We start from the raw sequence: 21,497 nt of genomic DNA on the forward strand, positions 1-21,497 counted from the left end.
AACCGAGTGGTGCAGCGTTAAACGCTTGACTGACAGCGAACGAGATAACATAGGCGCAGCAATGACGCAGCCTAGGCGTAGGATCATCTATACTGACACTTGTAGAATCCAAACTGACTGACACTTGTAGAGAATTTACTGTATTAATTTCTTTCTTCCTGAAGGAAGAATTACCGACAGACCAGAGATGGTTATGGATCAGGGAGCTTTTTGAAGTCAAGGTGAAGGTGAAAGCTCCTGTATGTACGTAGAATAAAGGGACTGCTCGGTGTAAGTGGCCTGATGAAGTATTCGAAGAAAGGTTCTTCTGTGTGAATACTGGGTGTTTTCAGAGAAATTCGTACTCGTTAAAATTAACTAGCTACATTGTTATTCAAAGTTGTAGGTCAGTATGGTATATTTTTGTTATGTTTATAGGCTGGCCTGAATAATTCTTTACATTCTTTCGAAACATTGAACACGAATGCAAAAATGATTTATGGACAAGTTAAAGAGAGTTTTCTTGTATGAATAGTTTGAGAATATTTGAGGTTCGGTGAAGTGGAAAAAAAGGTGGCTTATATAGGGATACATAGTTTCTTTGGAGTCGTCTTTGTGAGAAGAGTGTCCAGTTGCAGATCAATGTGCATGAAGAGCAAGGCATAAAGGTTTGCAGCCAGAATTCAGGAGATTCAGATGGAAACCTTGCGTTCTCATGTAGAAGAACAAAGAGCTTCTTGTCTTGTATTTCGTTCCTTTCAGCTGCATTTTCGCGTGACATTTCTAACTGGAACAGTGTGCTTGTCTTTTCCTCTTTTTCACAAGAATTATCACTTAAAATTTGTACATACAATTCTTATTACATGCTAATGTGACAATCTCTCTCAGGAAACATTATTACAATTGTTAACGAAAGTCCTTCAAATATTATTCTTTTACTTAAATGATTAAGTAAAAACAAGAAGTATTGTCGACAATTTCATTTAAGTAATAATAATATAAAATGAATAAAGTAAAATAAGTTTTAAGTAAATCTCATTAAAAAAAAATGGACTTCCAAGTAAAAGTTGCAGAAGAACTGAATGGAAGTTTAAAATATCAAAGTGTAAGAAAAGGCGGACGATCTTGATTGGCTTGTTCCACGTTTCCACGAGTTTTTCCACGAGTTCACCGTATAGTGGAGCGAGTAAGGTTAACCTTCCTCGATCATCGTGTCATTCACTTTTGTGATTCATTTCACTTCGCCCACTTGGTTGCAGAGGCAGCTAATCTTTATGCTCTCGCTCTGTCGAGTCTCTCCTCCCCTGCTTTCTGGCAATCCTCATTAAAGTGTGCCGGTGCCTCGCGTAATTGCTCTTAATTTACCGTAAGTGTCTGTTGGACACTTAAAGAATGTCATTCATTCTTGCGTTACTTTCCTTTAGCTGCTTCTGGCCTTCGATCCATTCAGGGTGCTTCGTAAACCGGGTCGATGGAGAATCTCCATTCTTTTTCAGTCTCGATTATCGAGTGCATACCGGGTGACCTGAAAATGCGATCGAAACATTTTTATTTAATCTTGGTGATTGTAGAACCAATTTATTTAGTATATTCTACTTCAGTTTTACTCATTAATGGTTATTTCTTTATTTCTTTTTATGGTATCGCCTTTACGTAATTATGCGACATGAATGAAGATAGTATTTACTATGACCAATAATAAATCACTTGTATAACGATTTCTCTGTGTGGTCTTCCATCTGAGGATTCATTTATCTATATTTGCGTTTGAAAAATCAATAAGTTTATCGAGAGTTCGCGCAGCGACTCCGAGAAGTGATTCAATATTTGATCGTTCGCGATAACCAAGCCCATGGTTTTATTCGAATTTCAGAGAAATATCGATTTATGTGTGTTTGTAAATACAATTTCTTAAAATTGTTGGTTTTCGTGACCGAGACACGATTGAAACAGCGAAGGCTTACTTACAGTGCGAAACAATAACAACGCAGCGTTTACATGTAAATTGAATAACGTCGAACCCATGTATTTTAGGGGTAACGCGATATCTTTATCTTGCAATCTAACCAGTTGGGTGCATTACGTGTCTCGTAAGTGCCATTTAAACTGCATCATTTGGGTGATTCATTCACTCCACGTACAAACTAAATATTTTTCTTCAATACTTATCGTCCTTTCATATTTCATTGCCTAGATTTTATTTCATTAATAATATAACAAGGTACGGAATAAGTCAATCTACAATAATTGAATAAAGTTATATTTTTAAACAAAAATTCTGAATTTGCCTTCTTATTTGAAATCGGCAATGACTTAGTTGCCAACCCAATAATATAACTTAAGATTCTTCTTCGTTAAAACATTTACCGCCGCATCTGCTCCCTACAAATTTTTTTATTTCGATTTAAGATTACACGTAACCGAAAGAGTACTCGATATTTTGGTATTAAATTTCACTATACAACATGTCAAGCTATGATTACGTGAAATACTTGACAATTTGCTACTGAACTGGAGATCGAAAACATTCGCAAAAACATTAAAACAATATTTAAGAAAAATGTATACTAAAAGACGTACTTTTAATGATCCTTTGACATAACCTAAAACTTTTCCAAACTGTCGGAAATAAACTTCAATGATCCAAAGATGAAACACAAGCAACTTTGCGTTGGAGGAACCAGAAGATCCATAGAGGTCTGCACGAACAATTGAAGTCATAAATTCAAGTTGAAAAAAAGAAACCGATCTACGATCACGATTAGATTATTTACAAAGCCAGATGAAATTCGAAAGTACGAAAGATATATTCCGAGGCATCCGTGACCCCGTTGAATCCCACTCCTTGTATAGTAAAGGTTAAGTAACGTGTCTAGGAACAACGAGGCAGTTCTTTTTTCTACAACTGGTACGGAATTTTTCATCGTTAAAAGGTATCGATGTCGTCCAAAGGTGTTCTCACTCGGTTGAAGCTTCGTTTGCTGACAGCGCGCTCTACAGCGAAATGTCACCGTGAACGAACGACGCCCGTATCCATTTACTGTGGTTTTCCTTGAGGTTTGTACGGCTACCCGCGCGAATACACCGTGAGGACGTGATATATTAGCCGCGTGCACTTGCTCGCGGACAGTTGATGAGTACATACTTTGAAGGACTAGGCCCAAGAACACACTCTATGAAGTAGCTGATACATCTTTTGGAGGTTAGGAGGAAATTGGACCACCGCATGGAGAAGAATTCGATATGAAAAATGTTATATTAAGGAAGAATTATATCATAGAAATTTTATAAAAATAATTATAACACACGATAGTACACATATATACTGAAACTAAATGCATGAAAGTATATGGTCTATGTTAGATTTATCAGTCAGTTAGATATAACAAAAATTAATCTAACGTTCTTCGTTAATAATCTTGTATACGTTCGGAGAAATCCGTTTAGCCTTACCACCTCTGTTTAGTAAAGATCTAAATGTTTATGATACGGTCCCAAGCGGGGTCGTAGACAATATTAGGGCGTTGCGTAGGAGCATTCTCAGTCCGTATACAGTGCTCTTACCATCAAGTAGAAAAGCGAACCTTCCTTGTGTCTAATAAAAGTTTATAGTCTAAAATAAGGATTATTAATTAATTAACAACCAATAACTCCCATAATCCAATAGTCGACAGTTTAATTGTTAGATTCTACGTGTCGACCATCAATGTCTCGATGCGATTTTATGAAATTTCCTTTCCAATTTTTCTCTAATTTCATTGCCTTTCCGTAAACTATCAAAACTCTTTCCTGTAACATCATCATCGATAAGGGAACTGAAAAGAAAGAGACAAGTTTTTGGAAATGTTTAAAAAAGAAATCACGAAAATTAGTTTTAAATAATTTGAACGTAAAGAAAACATGTATTTTATGTCTTATAATTGTTTATAAGACTTCCAAATAGATGGTTACTTTTGAGGTCACTCTGTATAAGATAGCCAGCAATATCAATATTACTATCACACGACCATTCAACATTTCTCCATCTTTATCCATACATTCATCCAGGATTAACGGGTTCGTGGGAGGGGAAAAATGTGCAGGTTACGCTTCTGTTGCACGATCTTTATTTACCGTTCCGAGAATAGCCTCTTCCTCCGGTATATTATTCCTAACGCGTCTCGAATTAGTCACGCGTTCGTAGCATCGAAGAAATTGCACTTTCGTTAGCTGGCCTCGATGCCAATCTCCAGATGTTTTTAATTGTGCTAGCACGCTTCGATCGAGCCGCTCGTTATCTCCAAGCGGCTCGCCTACGATACACAAAACACATAAAAGACAGTCGTACCAGATAAGATTGCTTTGCAGTCGTTATCTCGGGGAGGATTGCGCGTGCCTATTGTACCGTACGCCGTCACGAGCTGGAAAACACCGACGTCCCTTTAGAAATTCAAATTCCCCTGGCTGGTTCTTAACGAGAAATGCACTTGTTGTGCAAACTGCCTTGGAAAAGTGAAGAAAAATGCCTCGTACCCCGTGTGTATCATGGAATGGAAACTGATTGTGGCCTGGAAGTAATTAAAAACGTTAAATGTTTCTGATATACATACCTCGACGACGGTCTTGCAGTGATTTTTATTTATTAGCGTTTTATTTGGAGGATTCTTTTAAAGAATTCTTATCAGATAGTTGAAGTAGTGGATTAATTCTCCCTACACTTTACGTGAAACTATAATGGTACTATGATAGATTAGGCGTAGCGATAAACCTGATATCGTTGGACACTTCAATTTGCTATCGTTAATGAATCGATTGGAATTGGCCAAATGATTGTCCAAATATTTTTCATAATGTCTTCGATAGTTTAGGAAGAAGAAAATTGTCGACTTCGATTATCTATTAATTAATGATATAATTATTTAAATCAATGAGAATTGTCGATGACATGTTAAATATGTGAAGTCTTGAGAATCTGTAAGCTGAATGAAAACTACGTTGAGGTTCATATTTGTAAAGGGGAAAATACGATAACATTAAGTCCATGCAGTAAGAAACTTCGCGCAGAATTTACGCTTGACGATCAAGAATACTCAAACAGAAATGTTATTCAATGAACATAAAATTGCAAGATGTACACAGAGATAGAATTTTTAATGAATTGTATATTACGATTGAAATTAAAGCGTGTTAAGCCATGAAGCTTTTTATAGAGCAGCGACAATCCAAGAATGAATAAAACATAATCCAGCAGTGATTTCATCGCGTCAATCGAGCAAACAGACTTTTATAGCGTATCGGGAATTGAAATTACATAATCAAGGCTACCGAGCGTTGCAAGTGAAGCGTAATGATAAGAATTCCACCGGCTAGTCGTGCAATTTCCTCGAGATCTTTAAGGTTGTAAAGGTACTGCTTATTTTCATGCTGTCGTCAGTACGTGCAGTCAATTCAAAATTGAAATTACACGGTTAAAGATATAGAAATAGCTTCTGTATTCTCTAAATGAGCATTCTAACCTCAAACATTTTTTTTTTTTTGCTTTCAATTTTAATTCGTTGTGCAGAGAGAAGGTAAACGCGCTGGAGACACTTGAACGAGGTTTGTATTTTAAGATGAAAGCGTATATTGAAACTGAAGATTAAATTTAGTGAAGAAGAATCATGGTGTTAACAGAAAAGGCCTAAGCTAACATCTTCAATCCGTTTTGTTCCGCGACGTCCAAGCAAACTGCATGACTCATAGGATTCGCAAACAATTCTTAAACCAATAATCTCTCTTCCACAACTGTATCTTTACAGTTTAATTTTGCTCAATATGAACTGAATACAAGGTAGCTGGTAGTCTGTAATACTTTATAGTAGCTTTCGAAACTTCTCCATTTCTTCGAACTTTTCATTCCAAACATTGTCATTCCTAACCTCAAAAAAGTCAGACTTACTGACTACTTTTGACTTATTAGACTACTTTTTACAGCCAATTAAAACACACTTATCCCATTTTTAAGTAAATAATGGTTACAAAATTACAGAAAATAGATAAAATATAAAAAAATTTCAGTCGCCTTTTATGACAACAGGGTTTACTACAAGTGAATTCTGTTCCCTCACCTATAAGGGGAACTGGTGTACAATTGTAAGAAATTTTCAAATCGAGATATCTCTACCTAACCTCCAAAAAGTCCCTATTTATGAGACATGTCACACTAAGCAGAGAGAAAACATCTGTCGTTGTTTTATCACAGACTTTGGACAATGATCGTATGTTGGAGGGACGTGTTATCGCGATCAGATAGAAAGAAAGCAACAGAGGGCGGTTATTGTCAAGTGCACATACAACTTATTTTCAGCCGTGTTCACTGAACAACTCGTAGAGTAACGTTACGTCCTGAAAGCGTGCGTGGGAGTCGCTTGACGCGCGATTACATCACGCGAATGATGTCACACGTGCGAAATATGCACCAATAGCGTCGCGAGTCGGCCTCTGAACGAATGAACACTAGCTTGTCACGGCTCTTTCTTCGTATCCGTGAATCGTTCCTTCCTGATACCATAATCCATAATTGAAGCAATTTGGCTTGGACTTGGTCATTGTACAGCCTCGTTCGCAGGTGGTTATGCTAATATACTGGGTGGCTCAGGAAGGGTGGATGATTTTTTGGGCTCGTACAATATTGAGAAAAATAAGAATATTAACATACATACCACCCATTTGTTCACTATGTTCTTCATTTTCGTAAGCAACTCTATTTGACCAGTTTCTAAGCAGGAAGTCAAGGATTTAACTTGTTTGTAACCCTTATTTAGAGAAAATTTTGTTTCTTTTGAAAAAATTCCTTTTCAAATATATTACTATTTTCAAAAATTTATCAGAGCTGTGGCGACCAGCTGTAGTGCAGAAGCAAGCATTTGCCGCGCGGACGACCAACATGGTTTATGACGTGCGCGCTAGCAAAGCTATTTTTGAGAAAACCGTTTTAGTCTGTCTAATGTTTATTAAATCTAACAATGCATGTTTTCGTAGAAACTTTCACCAACGGTCTCAATAGCAATTTGCCAGGTCATAAACCAAGGGTTGCCGAAAGGTCCGTGTACGGGCCCAGAGGCCCAGGCCGCATGTCCCAAGTACCGGACCTGGAGGAAAATCCGCGGCGTTGCCAAATGCGCTACAGCGGACAATACGCCCCCACCATAATTCGCCGCGGTCCTGGAAAAAGCGCGCAAAGGACTAGCGGCGGGTTAAGGACAAAATTCCTGATTGGTTACAACCAATAAGTTGGGGGTAACCAATCAGGAAAAAGAAGATGGTGAGAAAGAAGCTCGCGAGGTGACTGAGAGTCAGTCAGTAAGCGATAAGCAAAAAGTGTAAACCTCGTGAGCCAGATAAATAATAAAGACTAAAAAAGAACTTACTGTGTGGGTACTAAGTAACCCAGATCACGCACTATCCTCCTATCCTTAAATACCTCTTACAGAGCTTTTGAATAAAGAGAAAACAATAGATGGGCAAACACTTGTGAGGGGGTAGTGTATGTGAGAATAAAAGTGGTTATATTTATCGTTTATTAGCGAAATAAATGGTAAATATCACAAAAAAGAAACTAAAAAATTGGCAAACAGCTGAATTTTGGAAAATTAAAGGAAATTATCTTTATTATTATACAAAATATATTACTGATGAAAAAATGACACATCTTGTGTTTTATGATATGACGATGGCTAGCTTTTTATACCATGCGAATAGACCAAAAGACCTTCACACGACCATGTCCTTTGCTTTGGAAATATGGATTTGAAAATGATAATAAAGGGAAGGTGGATTTGGCTTAACAGAAAATTTGAATATTTATGCATTTTAATTCAGTTTTCTATAAACTGTATTCTTGGAATTACAAATGATTTTGTTTTAATGATCACGGTAGAATTCTCAAGAATTCTCAATGTTGCATAATTGATGTATCTCTAATTTCGTATAATTCCTATGTAGATTTCATTGCACGGTCTTTTGCAAGCGAAAGAGAATTTTTCTGTAGGCGTTTCCTTGCATCGGAATCACTCACTCATTATCGTGATCTGATGAATTTTATACAGCGGAAATGAATTCTCTTTTCATAAATTGAACAAAATTCTTTTCGCTCTTCGATGTTTTATTAAAGTTGAATCGTTTCTGTTGTTTCAGGAGCGCCCTTTCGAAGGGTAAGACAGAAGTGAGTTGTTGGTCCGATTGACAAAATGACGACCGACATCTCGGTGGTGCGCGGGGGTTGGGACCCCACGTTACAACAAGAGATTGTCGATGAGTACGAATACGACGGGGGAAACTCGAGTTCGAGACTTTTCGAACGTTCACGGATCAAAGCTTTAGCTGGTACGCTCCTCTAATTCCTTTCTTTTGCTCTTTTGTGGTCCACGTGAACCAAACAATGGCCATCTACCTGCTGCTGTACTGAGAAAAACGGCGTCATTTTAAGGCTAACTGTTTGGAAGACTGAGTACCTTGCATTGTTCATTTTATTTATTTAACTACAGGAGTATGAATCCATTTGTATAGATTACATAGATAGAGAGCAGACAAAATATCGATAATTACGAACAAAAAATAAGAATAATTAAATTAAACGAAAAATTAAATTGAATCGGGTGTGGTAATAACACAATGGTCATTGATAAAGCGTAGAAATTAGAACATTTTAATGATATATACAGTAACAGTAATAATTAATGTAGGGCATATCTATCTATAGACTTGTACATTTTTGTATAAAATTGTAATGATTACAGATTTCGGTTACTAGATGAGAAAAGTTAATATACCGTCTTGTACTGTATGTTTTTTCATGTTAATTTACAAATTTTTATGAGAAAATTAATATTTAGAATAAAAATCAATATTTATGATAAAAATCACTATTTAAGATAAAAATAAATATTTATGAATATTAAAATTAATATTTATGAATATTTTTTTTTATGAATTTCTAAGAAAATTAATGTTTATTATAATTTGTCGATGTTTATAATCATTCATAAATGTTTTTAATAAAAAACGATGAATTCATGTGCAAACGATACACTTGAACCGTTGACGTGCACATGATAAGTAGTTCTTTCATGCTAAATTGCAAAGTATAAAGTTTCATTCGATGAAGTTGCACGGCTTAGGAAACTATTGCCACATCCTTTGATATAGATATGAGTTTGATAAGTGTACACTTTAAAGTCTATGGTCTTCGCAGAAAATTCTTAGTAGTGATTGTCGAGTGGATCTAATGAAAAACCATATAAAAGATACGTTTAAAAAAATGTAACGGATATGACCGAACAGTTATAGGCTGAATTAAATGGAAAATGGACTACGATATAATCGTGTCTAACTTAAGAGGTAAAAATAGAGAACTGACAGTAGTTCTTTACAATTTAGCAATAAATTCAATATTCCTATACACATAAAATATTTACCAATAAACTGGTAAAAACTATCAGTGCTTCCTTCTTCACAATCTTCAATTAAACGTCTCTTTTTCTTTTTTTAATCCAGGTGAACGTGAATTGGTACAGAAGAAAACTTTTCAAAAATGGGTCAACTCCCACTTGGTTCGGTGTTCTTGCCGAATTGGCGACCTTTACGTCGACCTTCGGGACGGAAAGATGCTCATCAAGCTTCTCGAGATCCTTTCTGGAGAACGCTTGCCACGACCTACGAAGGGAAAAATGCGAATCCACTGTTTGGAAAACGTCGACAAAGCGTTGCAGTTTCTACGTGAGCAACGAGTCCACCTGGAGAACATGGGCTCCCATGATATCGTTGATGGAAACCCCCGTTTGAGTCTCGGTCTCATCTGGACCATAATTCTTCGATTCCAGATCCAGGATATCACCATTGAAGAGACTGACAATCAAGAAACGAAATCAGCGAAGGATGCGTTGCTTCTTTGGTGTCAGATGAAAACAGCTGGCTATCATAATGTGAACGTAAGAAATTTCACCACGTCCTGGCGAGATGGATTGGCATTCAACGCTATCATTCACAAACACCGTCCAGACTTGATCCCATTCGAGAGACTGTCCAAGTCGAATGCCATCTACAACTTGAACAACGCGTTCAACGTAGCAGAGAATTCACTTGGTCTCACTAAACTATTAGACGCTGAGGATATATTTGTAGATCATCCTGACGAGAAATCAATCATCACCTATGTAGTCACGTATTATCATTATTTCTCTAAGATGAAGCAAGAGACTGTGCAAGGTAAAAGGATAGGCAAAGTGGTAGGAATCGCCATGGAGAATGATCGTATGATACACGAGTACGAGAGCCTGACCAGTGATTTATTGCGCTGGATAGAAGGCACCATAGAGGCCCTGGGTGATCGTCGATTCGCCAATTCTCTGGTTGGCGTCCAATCGCAACTCTCTCAGTTCTCCAATTATCGTACAGTAGAGAAACCTCCCAAGTTTGTTGAAAAGGGCAACTTGGAGGTTCTTTTGTTCACGTTACAGTCGAAGATGAGAGCTAATAATCAAAAACCGTACACACCTAAGGAAGGTAAGATGATCTCTGATATCAACAAGGCTTGGGAGAGGCTGGAGAAAGCGGAACATGAGCGGGAGTTAGCTCTGAGGGAGGAATTGATCCGCCAAGAGAAGCTAGAACAATTGGCAGCAAGGTTTAACAGAAAGGCAAGCATGAGAGAAACATGGTTGTCTGAGAATCAACGACTAGTCTCTCAGGATAACTTTGGTTTTGATCTGGCTGCAGTAGAAGCAGCAGCCAAGAAGCATGAGGCTATAGAAACAGACATCTTTGCTTATGAGGAACGAGTCCAAGCTGTGATGGCTGTTTCACAGGAACTAGAAGCTGAAAATTATCATGATATTGAACGTATCAATGCTCGTAAGGACAATGTTCTCAGATTATGGAATTATTTATTGGATTTGCTTCGTGCTAGGAGGACGAGGCTGGAGATGTCACTGCAATTGCAGCAAAACTTCCAGGAGATGCTATACATCCTCGACAGCATGGAGGAGATAAAGATGCGTTTGTTGACTGATGATTATGGAAAGCATCTGATGGGTGTCGAGGACCTTCTGCAGAAACATTCTTTGGTAGAAGCTGACATCAATGTTTTGGGTGAGAGAGTGAAGGCTGTTGTTCAGCAGAGTCAGAGATTCCTGGAACATGGAGAAAGTTATCGACCTTGCGATCCAGCTATCATCGTGGAACGAGTACAACAGCTCGAAGACGCGTATGCTGAATTGGTACGCCTGGCAGTCGAGCGTAGAGCCAGACTGGAAGAGTCTCGCAAGCTCTGGCAGTTCTACTGGGACATGGCTGATGAGGAGAACTGGATCAAGGAGAAGGAACAGATTGTATCCACTGGAGACATTGGCCACGACTTGACCACCATAAACTTGTTATTATCAAAGCACAAAGCTCTGGAGAACGAGATCCAGTCTCATGAGCCACAATTGATGTCCGTAGCCGCGGTTGGAGATGAATTGGTTCACCAGAAACACTTTGGCTCGGATAGGATTCAAGAGAGGCTTGAGGAAATTCTAGGAATGTGGAACCACCTGCTGGACCTAGCTACTTTCAGAAGGAAGCGCCTGGAGGAAGCAGTAGATTATCATCAACTGTTTGCAGATGCTGATGACATTGATATCTGGATGTTGGACACTCTGAGATTGGTCTCGTCAGAAGACGTTGGTAGAGATGAAGCTAACGTTCAATCATTATTGAAGAAACACAAGGATGTCACGGATGAGTTGAAGAACTACGCTACTACCATCGACCAGCTTCACCAGCAAGCATCAGGCCTTGGAGAACAGGACGTGAAGTCGCCAGAAGTACTGGAGAGACTTGCTTCTATTGATTCAAGGTACAAGGAGCTCATGGAACTTGCCAAGCTCCGTAAACAGAGATTGTTGGACGCATTGTCGTTATACAAGTTGTTCAGCGAATCAGATGGAGTGGAGCAATGGATAGGCGAAAAGAACAGGATGCTAGATACCATGGTACCAGCCAAGGACATCGAAGACGTCGAGATTATGAAGCACAGATATAACGGCTTCGAAAAGGAGATGTACGCGAACGCTTCACGAGTTGCCGTTGTTAATCAACTAGCTAGACAATTATTGCACGTTGAACATCCTAATTCTGAGCAGATTGTAGCTCGTCAGAACGAGCTGAATCAGAAATGGGCAGAGCTCCGTGATAAAGCAGAGAATAAACGTGATGAGCTGAACTCTGCTCACGGTGTACAGACCTTCCACATCGAGTGCCGCGAGACAGTGTCCTGGATCGAGGACAAAAAGCGTATTCTTCAGCAGACTGACAGTCTAGAGATGGATTTAACTGGTGTCATGACGTTGCAACGTAGATTGAGCGGGATGGAACGTGACCTGGCAGCCATACAGGCCAAATTGGACGCTTTAGAGACCGAAGCTCAGAATATTCAACAGCAGAACTTGGAAGATCCTGCGGTTATCAAAGATAGGATTGATCAGATCCACACCATCTGGGAGCAGTTAACGCAGATGCTGAAGGAGCGTGATGCTAAACTGGAGGAAGCAGGTGACCTTCATAGATTCCTCAGAGATTTAGACCACTTCCAGGCTTGGCTGACCAAGACTCAGACTGATGTGGCCAGTGAAGACACTCCAACTACCTTGGCTGACGCCGAGAAATTGTTAGCACAACATCAAAACATCAGGGAAGAGATTGACAACTATACAGACGATTACCAGAAGATGATGGAGTATGGAGAGAGGCTAACTAGCGAAGCTGGTGATGGCGACACGCAGTACATGTTCCTTAGAGAACGTTTGAACGCCTTGAAGATGGGCTGGGAGGAGCTACACCAGATGTGGGTGAACAGAAAGATGCTGTTGTCTAACTCGCTCAACTTGCAGATCTTCGACCGCGATGCTCGACAGGCAGAGGTGCTGTTGTCTCAGCAAGAGCACATTCTCGCTAAAGATGAAACGCCGGCGAACTTCGAGCAGGCTGAGCACATGATCAAACGGCATGAGGCATTTATGACAACGATGGACGCGAACGACGAGAAAATCAACTCTGTGGTGCAGTTCGCCGAACGACTTCTCGGCGAAGGCCACTTCGCGGCAGACAAAGTCAAGAAGAAGGCGGAATGCATCCATGTGCGTCGTCGAGTCAACAGAATGATGGCCAATCAGTACATGGAGAAGCGGAAGGATCAGTTACAACTGCAGATGTTCTTGCAGGACTGTGAAGAGCTTGGAGAATGGGTCCAGGAGAAGCACATCACTGCACAAGATGAAACTTATAGAAGTGCAAAGACGGTTCACAGCAAGTGGACCAGACATCAAGCGTTTGAAGCAGAAATTGCTAGCAACAAGGATCGTCTGCAACAATTACAACAAGCTGCTGAAGACCTGATTCAACAGAAGCCTGATCTGGCTGAGATCATCAAGCCTAAAGTGGCTGAATTGGCTGATCAGTTTGAGGAACTCGAAACCACCACTCATGACAAGGGTGAGCGTCTGTTTGATGCCAATCGTGAGGTCCTTATTCATCAGACTTGCGACGACATTGATTCCTGGATGAACGAGTTGGAGAAACAGATCGAGAGTACAGACACTGGCTCTGATCTGGCATCTGTGAATATCCTGATGCAAAAGCAGCAAATGATCGAGACGCAGATGGCCGTGAAGGCAAGACAGGTGACCGAATTGGACAAACAGGCGGAGCACTTGCAGCGTACGGTACCTGACGATAAAATGGAGGAGATCAAGTGCAAGAAGGAGAAGGTAGCCCAGAGATTCGCTCAGTTGAAGGCCCCATTGATCGATCGGCAGCGTCAGTTGGAGAAGAAGAAGGAAGCCTTCCAGTTCAGGCGCGACGTCGAAGATGAGAAACTCTGGATCGCTGAGAAGATGCCTCAGGCTACTAGTACAGAGTATGGAAACTCTTTGTTCAATGTTCATATGCTGAAGAAGAAGAACCAATCTCTGCGTACTGAGATAGAGAACCACGAGCCCAGAATCAATCTGGTCTGTAATAATGGTCAGAAGCTGATAGACGAGGGTCATGAGGCCAGTCCAGAATTCCAGAGACTGATATCTGAATTGACTGAGAAATGGAAAGAGCTGAAGGACGCTGTTGACGACAGGAATAAGCATTTGTTGCAGAACGAGAAGGCACAACAGTACTTCTTCGACGCCACTGAAGCTGAATCCTGGATGAGCGAGCAGGAGTTGTACATGATGGTGGAGGACCGTGGCAAGGATGAGATTTCTGCTCAAAACTTGATGAAAAAGCATGAATCCTTGGAGCATGCTGTTGAGGATTATGCAGAGACAATTCGTCAGCTTGGAGAGACTTCTAGACAGTTGATCAATGACCAACATCCTCTTGCTGATCAGATTGCTGTTAAACAGTCACAGGTGGACAAACTGTATGCTGGTTTGAAGGACTTGGCTGGTGAACGTAGAGCCAAACTGGACGAGGCCCTTCAACTCTTCATGCTGAACAGAGAAGTGGATGATTTGGAGCAGTGGATCTCTGAGAGAGAAATGGTAGCTGGAAGCCACGAGTTAGGACAAGACTATGATCATGTTACTCTTCTCTGGGAGAGGTTTAAGGAATTTGCTCGAGACACTGAGGCGATAGGTTCAGAGAGAGTAGCTGCAGTGAACGGTATCGCGGATTCTCTGATAGCAACAGGTCACTCTGACGCTGCCACTATTGCAGAATGGAAGGACGGTTTGAACGAAGTATGGCAAGACTTATTAGAATTGATTGAGACCCGTACACAGATGTTGCAAGCCAGTCGAGAGTTACACAAGTTCTTCCACGACTGCAAGGATGTGCTTGGAAGAATCCTGGAGAAGCAGAACGCCATGTCTGATGAACTTGGTCGCGATGCTGGCTCTGTTTCTGCTTTACAGAGGAAGCACGCTAATTTCATACAGGATTTGTCTACATTACAGAGCCAGGTGTCACAGATTTTAGAAGAATCGACAGTATTGCAGGCTAGTTATGCTGGTGACAAGGCCAGAGAAATAACGAACCGTGAGGGAGAGGTAGTTGCTGCCTGGAACAACCTTCAGTCATTGTGTGACGCCCGAAGAACGAAACTGGAGGATACTGGCGATCTCTTCCGGTTCTTCAACATGGTCAGAACCCTGATGATCTGGATGGACGACGTGGTACGTCAGATGAACACGTCTGAGAAGCCGAGAGACGTGGCTGGTGTGGAACTCCTGATGAATAATCATCAAAGCTTGAAAGCTGAAATAGACGCTAGGGAGGACAACCTAATGGCATGTATCAATCTTGGAAAGAATTTGTTGGCTAGAAATCACTATGCCAGCACTCAGATCAAGGAGAAATTGGCAGCTCTTACAGACCATAGGAATGCATTGTTGCATAGATGGGAGGAACGCTGGGAGAACTTGCAACTCAGTCAGTATATGAGTATATATTGTATTAAAAATGATGAAAGGACTTTTGTTAATGATGTTTGTACGTATTTATTTAGTTTTGGAGGTATATCAATTCGCCAGAGATGCTGCGGTCGCTGAGGCCTGGCTGATCGCTCAGGAACCATATCTTATGAGCCAAGAACTTGGTGTAAGTAATATATTGAATTATTTTTTATTTTTTTGGTAATGAAACAGGCATTTGTATTAGTAATTTACTATTACAGCATACAATTGACGAAGTTGAGAACCTGATTAAGAAGCATGAAGCATTCGAAAAATCGGCAGCTGCACAGGAAGAAAGGTTTAGTGCCTTGCATCGACTCACGACCGTCAGTAGCTTCTTAAAGATTCAAGATTAGAAAAATTTAACATTTCAGTGTATTTAATGACAATCTGTATTGCAGTTTGAGTTAAAGGAGATGAAGAGGAGGGAGAAAGAACGGGAGGAAGAAGAGGAGAGACGTAAAAAGGAGGAGGCCGCGGCAGCTGAGGCGGCTCGTTTAGCTAAAGCAACGCCAGTAACTAGTCCGGACGAACCACCCAGCGAAAGGTAAATAAAAATCAAATATTTTTTATACTTAAAAAGAGGAAACAAAAATGGTGGTAATTGATAGAATAGAAGATACTTGGCCAGTAATGAAGTTATGGTGCACTGGATATAAAAGTACAATAAAAAATTAGAATAGAATGGAATAAAATATTTTCTACATACAAGGTGTCTCACTTATAATGAACATCTGAACTATTTCAGCAGTTACTGAAAGTGAAAAATGACTGAAAGGAAATTGTATGGTTTGAAAACGTGCATCTGATGATGATAATTCTCCTCGTGTCATTCCAAGGTCTTCGACATTTTTTTGTATACTAATGTTTTGTAATGCGATCTATGACATTATGACCTTAAAGTGACTTTGAACAGTAAAATATCAATGTCGATGACCTTAGAATGACATTCAAGATGACTTTGAGGAGGTTTTTTTTTTCTTTTTTAATCATCACCAGCTGCACGTTCTTAAACCATATAAACTCCTCTTAGTCTTTTTTTCTTACTTTCAATAGCAGCAGAAATAATTTAGATGTTCATTATAAGTGAGATACTCTATATAAAATAAGACTAAATGTACATTTCTATGTAACAGAGCCGAAGCAGACGGTGTACCAAGCGGAGAACGTCCATTGGGAGAAGACGAGTCACATGGTAAGATGGTGAAATACGTGTCTTGCTATATTTTAAAAGGCAGTTTGATAAGAGTGTCGTATACGTTGCATCACAAAGTTCACTCTTTAATGCATTGGAAAATATAAATAACAATAACATGTTTAAAACAAACAACAATTAGATCATTAAAGGAACAAGATTTTTTTGGATGCTTTGAAATGATTTCTGAAAAGATTATAGTTTAAAGTCTTGCAGAAACCAATAATAATATTCGGAATGATGATCATTGACAAAATGAATTGGAATATTTTTTTTCACTTTTTTTTGTTACTATTGTTCTACTAATACCAACGTGTTTTATCGTACGGTTTTGCTTTCCACGTATCTTTGTACACTTTAACTCTTAGGCAACTGGTTTTACAAACTGGTTTGTTTGGATAAGCATGAAATTGCTAACAGCACGTTTATTTTTGCCTCTTTCTCTCTTCCCTCAACCTGTTGTCGACTTCTGTGATTCCATTCCAAAATGAAAATCCATCGAAAATCTCTCCTAAAAAAACGCATCCTAAAATGCGGCACGGAATGCACAAACCACAGTGGCACATCGCAAGGCTTCTACACGTACACCACAGCCTCAAGACAAGCCCAAGGAAGGTGAGTGTCCCCATGAAACGAATATCGCCTATTTTGTGTTTAAAATTGAAATTGTGTTTTTTCCATTTTTAAAATCGTTGCTTTAAGAAAATTTTTTATTGTTTAAAATGCAACTGTTAGCCGATGCATTGTGTTTTAACCATTGTTATTTACCATCCGATGCATAATACATGTTTGCTACTTCTTTTTTGTTTTTTAATTGTATCTTTTATCTCACTTTTCGTGCAATTTATTTTTTTTTTTTATGCCATATTATTCGTTCACAATGACTAACGAGTACAAAGGGTGGAAGAAACGTCTTTTTCAGGATATAAAGAAATTATTGTGCAAACAAAATGGTGTAACGTGTATTAATTTTATTCTATTAAATACCAGTGCCTTTTTTATAACAGATAAATCGATCTTTTTGCAAGAGATGTGCAATTATGTGTTCGTGACCGTTCATTCGGGTTGCTATTCTGTTCTTGTTCTACATATAAACGAGACTTTGGTATTTGATGATTGAATTGAATTTTATATATAGATCCTGCTATTGATCCTTTAAGCTGGTGCTGGAGCATAAAAATCGAATCATCTGGCAACATTTTATGGCAGATGCTTTTCTTTCTTTTTTTTTTCACACGAATATTAACTCGAATTGTGTAATTGTATATAGAAAAGAAATCATAAAAATTTTTTTTCACATCCAAAAAATATTTTATTAGAATTCTATTTAAATTTTCTTTTTAATGTTCTACAATTTGAGTTAAATGATAAATTTCACATAATCTTTGTATCTTTCAGCATATTCGTAGGCCAACTACTACTACTGTCTCTCGCTATATAATTGCAGCTGTAATTGTTTACTCGCTTTGATTAACTCTTTTTAGCAGGTGATGGAGTCTACCCGAGGGACACTATCATTTATCAAAACAATTAATTAACAATATTAAAAAAAGAAATTATGAATGAAAATTGAATTTTTGCATGCATTTTGTGAATTCTTTAACTGAATATTTAAAAAAAAGTGGTGGGTACCAATTGCACAGATAAAATTCTATTTTTTCCAATTAATATGTACATGAGAATATTATATTTTGTGTTCAAAAAGGTAAGCACACAGAATGACCACATAAAAGATAGTGTTTGGAGGTTCTGTAAGCTTCAAAGTATGCTTGTATGTTTATCCAAAATGCTTCCTTGCAGCAGCAGATGCTTTTAGAGAGCAATTTGTTCATTTGTTATTCATATTCTCACTCTATGATCCTTATTTCATTTCTCATTTAACTACCAAAGCTTCGAAACCATTTACTATATTTCACTGTTTGGCATTGATAGTGTTATAACTCGAAAAATGTCAATTTTTATTTGTTTGCAAGAATAGATTCCTTAAGTACAGTATTTTTATCATGTAAAATGATACATTTCTAACTTCATTTACTTCACATCAGTGAGCAGATCAGATTATACAGGGTGCTTCATCCAACAAATTGTACATCTGAAAAGAATATGTTTCTGAAAATGTACACTTCATCTTTTTTCTTCTAATATTTTTTCTAATTGTAATCAGGAAAGAGATATGACTTTTTATGTAATCAGCAAATTTTAAACTGTCTTTCTTTTAAAATCTACCTTTTTAGTTTATGCCACTATCAATATCAAACAGTGATTTCTAACAAAATTCTTTGCTTATCTTAACAAGTATTATGTGTAGCTCTCATTGTATCAGCTATTCTGCTTCCATAAAGTAATATTATTACCCCCAGTATTTAATTCCAAAGTACAGCATGTTTAAATTGGTGTGATGGTATATATAGTGCATGCTCAGAAACCTGCACGTCTATCCATGCGAGGAGAAGCCACACCAACTGCCACCCCCATGAAATCTCCACAAGGTCTATCTAGTCCAACAAGTAAGTTGATTTCAAGAATCACTATACTCTTTATTCTCCCACAAAACGTTACTCTTACAATACAAAGGAAAAGACATTATAAAAAATCAAGCACCGTTCATTTCTCTAGTTTTACAAAATTTAAAATAATTTACAAAAAAAAATCCAATGATTGGAGAAAAATACAATATTTGAAAAATTGAAAAAAAATTTTTCACTACATGATCAGTCATGTACTGAAATAAGGTAGATCGTCGTTCAAAGGATTCAATTGTTTCCTTGGACCAGCTGGACAAGTCTCTCCGTATTCGTCTATGAATTTGCAAGCCTCCACGATTCTCAGGGTTTCGTCAACGGAACGCGAGAGTGATATCTCGCTAATCGCGACGTGTCGAATCAATTGATTCTTGTCGATGATAAATAAACCCTTCAGGCATATTCCTTCCTTTTCATCGAGCACCCCGTATAGTCTCGATACTTCGTGACTTTTGTCTGATAAAACAGCAATTCTCATTTCACCCAGGCCACCCTGTTTCCGGGGTGTAATAATCCACGCTAGATGAGAGTACTGTGAGTCCGTGGAAATCGCTATCACTTCGCAGTCTATTTGTAGTTCGGAGCAAAATTGTTGGAAAGGAAGAATGACGATATTTTGTGCATTTATTGATAATAATTATATTAGAATAAAAAAAGAAATGAGAAGGAAATGGGAAAATGTTTAATATAAAAACTGTAAATTACTTAAAGGAAAATTAATAATGTTATGATTATTTATGTCTTCAAACTGATTTCTGGATCAGTGTTAAACATAAGAGGCATGAAATAAATAGTATACCTGATTTTTTAAACTCCTCTATACGATCGCTAAATTGTATCATTTCCGAGGGACAGATAAATGTAAAATCATAGGGGTAGAAGAGCAGTATCAAGTATTTTCCTTTAAAATCCTTCAGAGATATATTTTTAATTTTTAAATCAACTATCGCGATTCCTGACCAAGGAAGCGCAGGGCTTCCCAGTGCTGGTACTTTGTGCACTTCCGGTTCGCGCGGCTTCTGCGGTTCACCGCCGCAACAGAAATTGTTGTTCTCCACCTTGCTCTTTAAAAAGAAATCGAAAGTTGTCATACTGCTATGGATTACAAAAAGAACGTATAAACATTAGTACTTTATTATACATATAAATGTGAATATTAGCGAGTATCGTTTCTAATAATTGAAACAAAAGATGAATTGGGAACGAAATTCGTTGAATCGATCAATTTAAGATATTTTCTTTTTGAAAATCCTTCAATCTCATACTGTACACATAATATACCTCAGCAGCAAAAATGTATAAATTTCTCCAACATACAAGTTCTAGCAAAATAGAAAAGCTTCCTATCCAAAGTAGAATATGCACGATGATTCATAAATCACTTTACTATTGAAAAATGGTATAAATATTTTTCAAAATCTGCAACAAAATTTTTTAAAACACGTAATAAAAAAAAACGTTATTCAATTTTGAAATGGTAAAGTGATTTATGTGTCACCGTGCGCAGTCATAATATTGTATTTCTCTTAGAAGAAGGTCTGACAAATACAATTATCTCACTTTTCTAATCTTTCCTGTCACTAAAAAGTCTCTTACGAAGAGATATAAAAATATCAATATCTTTAACCTGTTAACTGAGTTCATCTCTCAAACAGAGATTGAATCGTTCTGGTCTCTAATTAAAAATTAGGAAAAATTATAATCAGTTACATTATTTTGGTTGTTGCGAATGTGAATACGATGCGTTTTATATTTAACACAGGCATAACGGTACAATTAAAAATGAACAATCCTTCCATAAATAAATTACCTTGTTCTAAGTATTGATTAACTCGTCTTCCGCAGTTAACAGGTTAAACGCGAAGACAAGCATTCCTAATCGTTTCTCCTATTAAAAATTACATTTAAAAATGTGCATAAAATGCGTGTAAAACACACAGAAAAGAAAATTTACATTGAGTAATTGTTAAAGTATTCGAAGTGCCAGCGTGTGGAGACCCATCGAGCGCCAACTGTTTTTCCCCGAGAGCACGCGTGCTGGTGCCGTTCCGTTTTCGTCCACTCGTGTACGGGCGTAGCGTTACGCCACGTGTAAAATATATTGTGTTGTGTTTTTATATCTCTCCTTGATTTCTTTCTGTTCCACCACCTCACATAATTAACAACCCAACATTATTTAACTACCTAATGAAAATTACAAAACAAAAATAAGAGAAATTTTGAATGTATACAAAGTTGATATTTGTCTCTGAAACCCCTGTATGCGAAACGGCCGCTACGATTTTGCCGGTATTTCCGCGAAACTGATGAACAAATTTTTCAAACAAAAGTTAATCAGTATTCAGTTGACAATAAATC

At 38.2% G+C, this 21,497-nt stretch overlaps 1 protein-coding gene across 3 annotated transcripts in view; it reads left to right on the top strand.

Annotated features, from left to right (window-relative positions):
- LOC108577153 (spectrin beta chain) overlaps positions 1 to 21,497 on the top strand; it is a 42,031-nt gene that overhangs the window by 9,062 nt on the left and 11,472 nt on the right. Inside the window, exons 2-9 of one of the 3 annotated variants that reach the window (XM_017940259.1) lie at positions 8,134 to 8,322; positions 9,493 to 15,399; positions 15,476 to 15,567; positions 15,644 to 15,748; positions 15,824 to 15,969; positions 16,559 to 16,617; positions 17,176 to 17,232; positions 19,029 to 19,124. In XM_017940259.1, the coding sequence (XP_017795748.1) occupies positions 8,187 to 8,322; positions 9,493 to 15,399; positions 15,476 to 15,567; positions 15,644 to 15,748; positions 15,824 to 15,969; positions 16,559 to 16,617; positions 17,176 to 17,232; positions 19,029 to 19,124 (6,598 nt within the window). In that variant the 5' untranslated portion in view covers positions 8,134 to 8,186. The remainder of the gene's footprint in view (positions 1 to 8,133; positions 8,323 to 9,492; positions 15,400 to 15,475; positions 15,568 to 15,643; positions 15,749 to 15,823; positions 15,970 to 16,558; positions 16,618 to 17,175; positions 17,233 to 19,028; positions 19,125 to 21,497) is intronic. The other 2 variants (XM_017940260.1, XM_017940261.1) reach the window with 2 other exon arrangements.

The sequence above is a fragment of the Habropoda laboriosa genome, unplaced genomic scaffold (genome assembly GCF_001263275.1).
Source record: "Habropoda laboriosa isolate 0110345459 unplaced genomic scaffold, ASM126327v1 scaffold598, whole genome shotgun sequence".
Classification (NCBI taxonomy): Eukaryota; Metazoa; Arthropoda; class Insecta; order Hymenoptera; family Apidae; genus Habropoda; species Habropoda laboriosa.